The sequence below is a fragment of the Pinus tabuliformis genome, chromosome 9, assembly GCF_031772625.1.
Source record: "Pinus tabuliformis cultivar Carrire ecotype Pingquan chromosome 9, CPIR1, whole genome shotgun sequence".
NCBI classification, from domain to species: Eukaryota; Viridiplantae; Streptophyta; class Pinopsida; order Pinales; family Pinaceae; genus Pinus; species Pinus tabuliformis.
The window spans coordinates 898,222,165-898,232,471 of NC_142307.1; the positions used below are offsets into that span (position 1 = coordinate 898,222,165).

A 10,307-nucleotide genomic window follows, 5' to 3' on the forward strand; every position below is an offset into this window, starting at 1 on the left:
ACTCTATGCTAGTTTGCATGATATTTGATCCTTCTCAGTCTAATAAATCAATAGTAAATATGGATCTATGCTTGTTTAATTTCTCTCTTTAAATATACTACATTCCACGTGAATACCATGGATCAGTACCATGTGCCATCTTTATTTTTATTAATATTAATATTAGGGTTAGTAATGTGTTTTTCATGGTACTAATAATAATTTGGCCCATAGGCTTCACCTAAATAAAACCTATTTTTTGAGTGTTAGTAAATATAAATTGGATTAGGAGTATATATATATATATATATATATATATATATATATATATATATATATATATTTATTTGCCATACCTCTAGTTTATTTATTTACCATACCTCTTTTATATTTATTTATTTATTTAGCTTATAGGCTGCACCTAAATGAAACCTATTTTTTGAGTTTTCTTAAATATAAAGAGGTTTGCGGAGTAAATATAAAAAGAAGTTTTATTTATTTACCATACCTCTAATTTATTTATATTTTTATTTATTTACCATAATTATTTTTTTTGTGTTCATAAAATTCTTTATATTTTAAATTTATATTGTGTTTAATAATAATATTAATAATAATAATTAGATTAATTTTTAAATAAAGTCCACAATAAATTAAAATGTTAAAGATTAAACATTACATGTTAAATATTTACGTCTATATTTAAATTTATATTTATGTTTACGTGAGATCTATCCCATACTAAATTATAGAACACTTCTAAACTAAAAAACACATGTATTAAATCTAAAATTATTAAAACATAACTGTAATAAATTTTAAGTTATAATAAAAAAAAAATTTAACACATGTAATTTTTAAACCTAACTATATTCTATTTCTCACATTTGTATTAAGAGGATGTAATCATACTCTATTTCTATTAAATAAGGACGTATACTTCCAACATCACAGCTTATTAAAATGTTAGTCTCTTTGATTTGCCGACTAACACGTTTATGTGAATTATATCGAAGATAAAATTTAATTTTAAGTTAGGGTGAAGTAACCCGTTTTAAGATTAATTTTTTTTAATTAATTATTAAAGTGGTAAATTTTTTATTTTATTAATGTTATTATATTTGTAAATTATTATTACTATATACTATGTATCGTAAATAAAAAAATATTAAAAAGTAGATTTTAAAATTTAAAGTTATGATTCTTACTAATTTATTCCAATCCACTCTCTCACCAATATAATAATATGTGATAATATCTTATTTATGTGGGCGGGTTTGTTTTCATTCATTTATGGTAAGTGTAGTCATAAGAATGATAAGCTAGTTTGATATACTTATATATGTATTAAGGGTGTGATGACGAGTCACATATTTAACCATTATTTTTAAGCGTTATTTTGATAATTTTAGAAGCTAAAACAGAAATTGGATCTTTGTTAATGAGAATTCATATCTTTTGTGGCTGGATTCAACTTTTTCGAATTTAATTTGAAGAATATGTATGCGGGTTTTGCAAATAGATCATGAAATCATTTAATATAATGATACAATCAAATTTTTAAGACGAATAATAACTTTAAAACAGATTTCATAAAATAAATTATTAAAAAATAAAAAATCTATAAAATTTAAAAGTGTTTTTAAGAGTTTATTTATTTTTCATGTCTATTATTTTTTTTTACAGAGTAGGAAAGTCTATTATATTTTAGTTGTAAAATTAGTTGTGGAGACAATTATTTTTATTATTTTCTTTTAAGATTTGGGCCTGACTTATTTTTTTAAATTATAATAAGATAAGCTCTTAACTAAATATAAGTAGTTTTAAGGACTATAATATATAACTTATTTTAATGCCCACTCAAAAATATTTTTTCAAATATATTAATTAAAAAATATTATTAAAATATCTGAATTTTTTAAAATTAAATTATATGGTATAATAATAATTAAATAGAGAGGAAAAGTCTCCTTATATATTATTATTTTTAAATTTTGAAATTTTTAATATTTTTTAATAATAATTATTATTATTATTATTTAATTTAAGTTAGGAGAGTTAGTTGAGTTTGTCAACCCACTTCGGTTATTATAATGTCATAGGTTTAATTTTTTCACATTTTTAAATTGATAGAAAAGTGATATTTTCAAATAAATCTGCCTAGTACAAATAATCCATAAACTTAAAAATAACGGATTTTTATACCATTAATTACATAAAAATTATTAATCATTTAATTTAATATTAATCATTGACTTGGTTATTTTTAAATTCAATTTTGTAATGTATACATCTAAATGATTTAAAATAACCAAATTTCGTCCCCAAAAAAATAGGTTTTATTAAAAAAATATAAACAAATCTAAATAAAGTGATATGAGTCCGTGGGCCATATCAATAATACCATTAACTACATCAAAATTAATAATAATTTAATTTAATATTAGGCATTGATTGAGTTGTTTTTTTTAATTCACTTAAATTATTTAACTTTTAATGTATAGATCTAAATTATTTAAAATAATCAAATTTCGTCCGCAAAAGAATTAGGTTTTGGACCAACTAAAACTTGAAAATATAAAACAAATCTAAATAAAGTGATATGGGTGCGTGCGTCATACCAAAAGTATAAAATATATTAGGGCTTATGAGTGAACAAAGTCAAATTTAGGTATGTTAACTAACTAACTTGATTTCGTTGGCCTTAGCATCTCGACTACCGAGAAATTGCAGCGGTGCTCATACCCAATTTATAAGCGTTTTACACACTTTTAATATTTATATTTTCTTCGAATTGGCAATAGGAAAGGCCTAATCCATGCCCTTTCGTTCAAACGAACCATTTACTCTGATCATAAAATAGGAAATAATTTTTTCTACACCCAGTTGCGGCCAACCCCACCATGATGGCTTGTGACTGGCTCAACTTGCCAATTCATTATTTTTAAATCCGATAACGTTAGTGGGTCGATACACTTGATGTTCTTGGAAGAGGAGATAATTAAGCATGAAGAGGGGAAGAGAAGGGCAAGAATTTAGGCGTTTAGTCCCATATATGTGGGGTGAGATATGCTCTGATTGCTGCCCTTTATGGAAGGAATGTGTGACCTCAAGCGGGCTCTAGTGCTCGCTCTTGTATTAATCCTCGCTAGTCTTTTGCTCCTCGATTCCTATCATGTCAATATGTTCCTATCGTTTATTTCGCCCGAAACCCATACAAAAATGAATTATGCATTGCCTTCGCCTGGTTCCTCTGGATCACTACATGCCGGGCTGCATCATCATGAATCCCAGTCACCCACTGTCGAATCACTTGGTGGAAGTCCTTATAACAGCAGCTCTCTCAATAAGGTGATTCAACCTAATATCGGTGAATCTTTTTCTTTTTCGTAGTGATACGTGTTAATAGTATTCTTAGTAGATTTATAGAGGCATCATAATATCATACTCTTAAATTTTTAATATAGAATGGTAGTATGGTTCATGTTTCATTTAATGGTTTGTAAGAAATGGGAATAGAATTGAATCGAATCTTGTTCTGCGGATGTACTGGAAGCAGAAGAAGGCGAGGGGTAGTATTACAAAGGTGGAGATCGGCCTGAAACACGCCCGGGCAGCCATAAGGAAAGCGATTTTACACCGTGAACAGAAGCAGGAGTTGGGGGATCCCTTTGTTCCAACCGGCGACATGTACCGAAACGCCCGTGCCTTTCATCGGTAAATTTCCTATTTCAACTGTATATTAATTCTGATTGACTTATATTAATAAGTACGTAGATTTCGGTGTCTGAGAGTAAGGGTTATTTGATTTGTATTTTTGTGTGTATTTTGTTATCAGGAGCTACAGAGAAATGGAAAAACGTTTCAAGATCTTCATGTACCGAGAGGGGGAACCACCTCTGGTACACAACGGACCGTGTATGAATCTATATACGACGGAAGGCAGATTCATTCACGAGCTTGAACTGGGGAATCGGTTCGTGACATCGAATCCGGAGGATGCTCATCTCTATTTTCTTCCCTTTAGCATAACCATGTTGAGGGTTTACTTTTACAAGCCCAAGGTATATGATGTCACGCCCTTAAAACGGTTCGTGGGAGATTACATTAACGTTGTTGCCCACAAATACCCGTTCTGGAATCGAAGTCTGGGAGCTGATCATTTCATGCTCTCATGCCATGACTGGGTAATGTATTCCACCCTCTATCCTTGAATACGCTTATCTTATAAGTGAAACACGTTTACATTTTAGAAAGGGTTGAGAACAGAATCACTTTCAACCATAGTTTTACTGGTAACCAGGTAGTAATTAATTCCATTTTTAAGTTTCTAGTAGCAGAGTTACAGTTGATATTGTCATGGAATAGGGCAACCACATAGAAAGCTTTGCTTAAGTTCCGATTCATATTTAGTGATTATATATTGTCAGGAAAATCACCTAAAAGGCTATGCTTGTTAAGTTCCTATAAAGTTATCGTTGATTCTGTGATTGAATTAGGGCAATCGCATAGAAACATATCTTTGTTACGTGATGTTGTTCACAAGGTAGTTGTCCCAAATTTTCTGATTGCATTAAATGTCTTTTTTTTTTTTGTTTTTCGGCATGCGTAGGCACCTTCTGCATCTGAGGCAAATCCATTCTTGTACAATAATTCAATTCGTGTTTTATGTAATGCCAACACTTCTGAAGGATTCAATCCCACAAAAGATGTAACACTTCCGGAGGTGAATTTGGGACGAGGTGGGATGACCGGCTTGCTTGGTGGTCCATCTGCTCTAGAGAGGCGTTTGCTTGCATTCTTTTCTGGTGGGAACCATGGACCTGTGAGACCCATATTGTTTAAGCATTGGAAAAACGGGACTGATGATGATATACAAGTCCACAGCTATCTTCCCCAGGGTTTGTCATATCTTGATTTTATGAAGAACAGCAGATATTGCCTGTGCCCTAGTGGATACGAAGTGGCCAGCCCACGAATTGCAGAGGCAATTTACAGTGAATGTGTGCCTGTCATAATTTCAAAAGACTATGCTCTTCCCTTCAGCGATGTGCTGAATTGGACAAGTTTCTCTGTTCAGGTTCCCCTCTCCGAAATACCAAATCTTAAGACCATACTGCAATCCATACCAGTAAATAAGTATGTCGAGATGCAAAGTAAACTGAAGCAAGTTCAGAGACATTTTACTATAAACCAGCCCCCAAAACCTTATGATTTTTTCCACATGGTTCTTCATTCCATATGGCTCAGGAGGCTAAACATTCAGATTAGCCCATAAAATGATCCCCTCCCCTCTACACATTTCCCCATAATGCCCACAGAAAATTTCTTACTGCAACACTCTTTCTTTATTGCATTGATTAGTCAGTGGCGAATAACTCCCAGCCTAAAGGTAGGTGATTGTTACCGATACTTGTGATGCCAAAATAGATCAGTTTCCAGTGCGTCCAGCTTCTAAGCATATGCGTGATATGACCGCGGAAGGATGATTTTTGTAAAGTTCAACGAGTTGACGCAGTTCAGAGCTAGAGATTGTTGTTGTTTAAAAGTCATTTTAATGAATTGAAATGAGTTTGAGCTCTTGTTTGGTTCGTGCGAGTCCTTGTCCTTGGAAGTCCACTGATAAATAATTAAAGGAATGGATATTCTTGATTATTGCTTTGGATACTTACATATATTGATATGGATATAATACTTATAGCTCTATGTTGTTTCAGTGGAGATTAAAATGGGTTGATAAAGGATTCGGCGAATGAACTGTTAACTAAAATGATTTGCACCGAACAAAATGTCCAACGGACTCTGAACAATTTGCAAACCAGACGTGTAGATTGATTTTGATTAAAAAACTAACTAATTGGATTAGAGTAAAAAAATCCTGGATTTCGCATTTAACAAACTCTCTCGGTGAGCTTGGGAGGGATTTGGAAGGGTGAAAGTCTTGTAAGATAAAATATATCAACGCATTTTCTCGCTGTGGAAATGCAAGTGAATTTCCCTTTTTGTTTTGTTTTTTGTTTTAGTTTTTCTACATGTTAACAATGTAGCTATCACTCAGTAACTTCCATTTCCTCTAGTACAGTTCTTCGTAAAACCAGCAACCTCTGTGCCAACCTGTAAATATCCTGTTATGTTCGTATTTCTTCTTAGCCTTCCAATAGCGCATCTTTTCCACCAACATCTTTTATCATCGTGACCAATGTCAGGTCATCAACTTAAATTAAATCGTGTATTTAGCATTGCATTCTAACTTCTCTTTCTTTATTTTCAAAAGAAGAAATCGTGCTTAAATATTTCTCTAAGAATTGGAACATAAGCTTTATAAAAACCAAACCTCTTTAGACCACATCTTCCATACTTTGTGTTCTAACTTGTTAGCCATGCGTGTAACTTTTAACACACTCGTCTTTGGGCTCTTCTTGAATAACTCCTTTGTTCATTTGTGTACACTTTTCTGTTACATATTTTGCTGGTCCTGAATCAATTTCCCCTTATGTTCCATGTCAAGAATCTCTCATGTAGCTTTGAAAACATCTTCTCCAATCCCTGATGTTTTGGCTCGTGCTGCCCATGAAATTGCCACTTTTATTCTATTAGATCTTAGATTATTTCGAATTCTAAATATCTTCACTACATCTGATCCAACTAGTTTGCTGTTTTCTGTTCAAGCTTCTGCCAAAAAAATCTTGATTCTCCGTTTGCCATATAATTATTCAGTATTTTGCTAGTGGTCCAGTGATAGCCTCATTTTTACATTTTAGATTATTCTTTTTCTAGTTTTCACTTCATTGCCAGTTAGTTTATTAATTTTTCTTATCCTTTTTCCATAAGGAAGTTTAATTCTCTATGTTATTTTTCACTTCATTGAATTTGTTTATTATTTTTTCCATACTTATGTTATAAAAGAATTTTGATTCTCCATGGGCTATATTGCGATGGAATTTTTTTATTATTGGCTTTAATATTTAATTTTAATTTTTTTTTCTACTTTTCAATTATTTATTTAGATTTTTTTAAATTATTTATTTAATTATATATTCACAATTTTTATATCCTATGACTATTTATATAGTATTTTTTATTCACTACCCATTTTCATTTTCTCTTAACTATTTTCCTATCATATGACTTCTTATCATATTCTTTGAGAGCTCTCTAGTAGTTTTCGCATGTGGAACTTATAACCTAGATATGATACCAGATAAATAAGTTGGTAGTGTAACATGTCCAGTCCATTTACCTTCTAATTTTGTACATAATGATATACAATAATATGGTTAGGACAAATATATATTAACAATCTAAAATAATATCATACACTTAAACAATATGCATAACCAAATACTATGTACCAAGATTAATGGTATATCCATTCAAATTAATCACAATATATATTTACATAATACAATATGCAGTCTATCATGTTCTTCTAATCTAGCATTAGATGATTTTTTCTATACTCTAATATAACCATACATATCACTACCTATATATTAGATAATTGATCCTAATTTCAAACATCCTAATTTTCTCACGCTAATTGTTTAACCCCCTACAAATATTTTTCTTCCCTCCGCATCACTTTACCTTAGCTAAAGCATATCCAAATTGCACTTTATTTTTTTCCTTCCTTCTATCACCTTCCATTTTACCATGTCAATCTATCTTCTTATCATAGACTCTCATTGCAATTTTGCTTACACCGTCCTTTTTACCACATTGTGATGCAAATGGTATAGTTTCTATAGCTTCACCTAAACTAAATGTTCCATCATGCTCATGCCTAACTTTGGCATTTTACCATGTCAATCTATCTTCTTATCATAGACTCTCATTGCAATTTTGCTTACATCGTCCTTTTTACCACATTGTGATGCAAATGGTATAGTTTCTATAGCTTCACCTAAACTAAATGTTGCATCATGCTCATGCCTAAGTTTGGCATACGAGTAATTGCATCAAGAACCAAAAAGACAAATAATAAATGTGTTTTGATAAGAGAATATCCAATATGGTAACTTATAATTACCATCAAAAGTTAGATTCTTTGATTTCCATTTCTAGAGATTGCATTAAAGTTATCCCTACAACAATTCCATGATGTAGAGGAGATAGAATTCTAAAAAATGTTGCCTAAGTATATGACTATCTACTCATGACTTACCATAGTGCAACCTTTATTAAGTCAAGCGCATTATTTATAGGGGTCAATCTTTCAATATCCAAATTTACGGTCACTAGAAAAAACTCCCAAAGTTTTAAAGATAACAAGTCACTTACAAAATGGTTTTTAAAAAACTCTTTATTTTATAGAACTTGAATGCTTGGAGTTATACCCTTCATCATACTCGTGTTTTTCAAATAACTAAGAGAATTTGCAACCATTATATAAATAAAGGAGTGATGTGAAACCACATTATAATATTTTTTTATGTATATTAGGTTTGACAATAAATCATTAATAGATACCAATGTAAATAATTCAATAAATAGAGAGCATGCCATACTTATAAAATTTTCTCCAAATCTTAAACAAATTAATATACTAAGAGTAACTCCCTCGTTATCCATATCAGGCACTTCGTGAAATTTAATGTTGAGCTATAAGGAATATATATTGATCCCTTAAAACACTACCAAATTGTGATTATGTTGTCTTTATCATCCTCTTTATAATTAAAATGGTTTGATTCTCTATCACTATTCTTCTTGCAACCCTTTAAAATCTTAAGGCCAAAACTTAGATATTAAGTCTTTGAATGAGCCATTCAAAAGCCTCATTAACATCTAATTGTTAATTGATCTGAAATGGGGTATTAAAGGCTTCTTGCCAAGCTTACAAGAACCTCTCCAACTCCAAAGCTTATATATTTCCAAGACCTTATGATTAACCAATTGCGGAATTAAAAAAGTGCTTGAAAATAGGTGTATGCTCATGTTTGTTTTTAAACAGTTTATGTGCTTTAAGTTGATTTTCTTAAACTAATGTAAAAACATGTAACAATGAAACAGTGTAGCAAATAAGCATCACACATAACAACAATATAATATGGAGTTCACCCAAACTTCTTGGGGCACATCTCCTTGAGCTCTAGTCAACTCAACTAGGCTCTTTGGGAGTAATGCATAAATTCTTTTACAAGCTCCACGCTCAACTCCATTGGTTTACAAATGAACCTATGGGTTTAGAATACCATCTTATCCCACTAGTTTTCCTTACTTTGCAGACATATCTAGGCTTCTCTGGACTAGACTCCTTCAATTAGCGCTCTGAGCTATCTTGCTCTAGCTTGCACCAACTCCCTCAGAGTTCTTTCTCTATCTCTGGAATGCCTTCATCTATCTTTAGCACACTCTGAACACCAGCAATAGCAACAGCTGGATCATTTGATCTCTTTGTTGTTCTGAAGCTTCATTACTACTCCATGGCTCTTAAAAGTCTTCAGGATTTTCTGAACTCCATTTCAATGGATTCAGCATTCCCCCATAGTCACCTCGACTATTGGAACCTTAAGAATGAGCACTGGCTCTATTCTCTACAACTGCCTCCAACCTCTGGCGGCCTCTACTTTTGCTCTCGGCTCTAGCTCTATCTCTTTGGCTCTAGCTCTGGCTTTGGCTTTCACAAGCTTCTCTCAGCCTCTGCGTACCTCTGTAGTTCGTTCGACCTCCAAGCGACTCTCAGCAACCTTCTATCGACCTCCAAAAACTCTCTCACTCCCCTTCGTCAATTGATCTCTCTGTGTATTTGTGTGGCATCGGTTACAATCCTCCATCATGGAAAACCCAACTGTTTCACCACAAGAATCCGTTTACAACGGAAATGAACTGTCAGCATGGGAAACCTGATCGTTTTGCCTTCCTCTAGCCAAAATAGCCAAATAACTGAAACGCAAGAAATGCATGAAAAACCTATCATGGGCATTTAAAAAGACTTCAAATAATATAGGGCTGTGCGTAAAATCCTATCAGGTCCTCCTTTCCATTGCAAATCGCAATCGCATGGCGTATTGGCCAAAAAAACCAATACATGGGAAATACATAGAAATCCCAAATTTCTAGATTTCAAAACTTATGAAATCACGCTGATAATCCCCTTTAGGTCTGCCTTTTATCATCATATCTCAAGTCGCAATTGCAATGTGAATTGGCCCTGATTGGGTTCACTGATCACTGATCGTCGATATCGCCGATCGGCCCATGAGAACATCGGCGTATCGCTATCGGCTCCCTCGCATCAGCGCTATCACTAATCACATATCTGCATATCACAGTGCTATGGACTGGGGGTCTTCCCTTTGACTATGTCGATTGCCGATATATATATC

The 10,307-nt window shown here is 32.4% G+C and overlaps 1 protein-coding gene across 1 annotated transcript; it reads left to right on the top strand.

Moving 5' to 3' along the window:
* The first annotated feature begins 3,201 nt into the window (after positions 1 to 3,201).
* LOC149151667 (putative glycosyltransferase At5g03795) lies at positions 3,202 to 9,847 on the top strand. The gene is made up of 5 exons (XM_089443230.1): positions 3,202 to 3,330; positions 3,539 to 3,696; positions 3,818 to 4,166; positions 4,592 to 5,238; positions 9,661 to 9,847. Exons 1-5 carry the CDS (start codon positions 3,202 to 3,204, stop codon positions 9,845 to 9,847), a joined length of 1,470 nt encoding a protein of 489 aa, XP_089299356.1.
* The last annotated feature ends 460 nt before the right edge of the window (positions 9,848 to 10,307 follow it).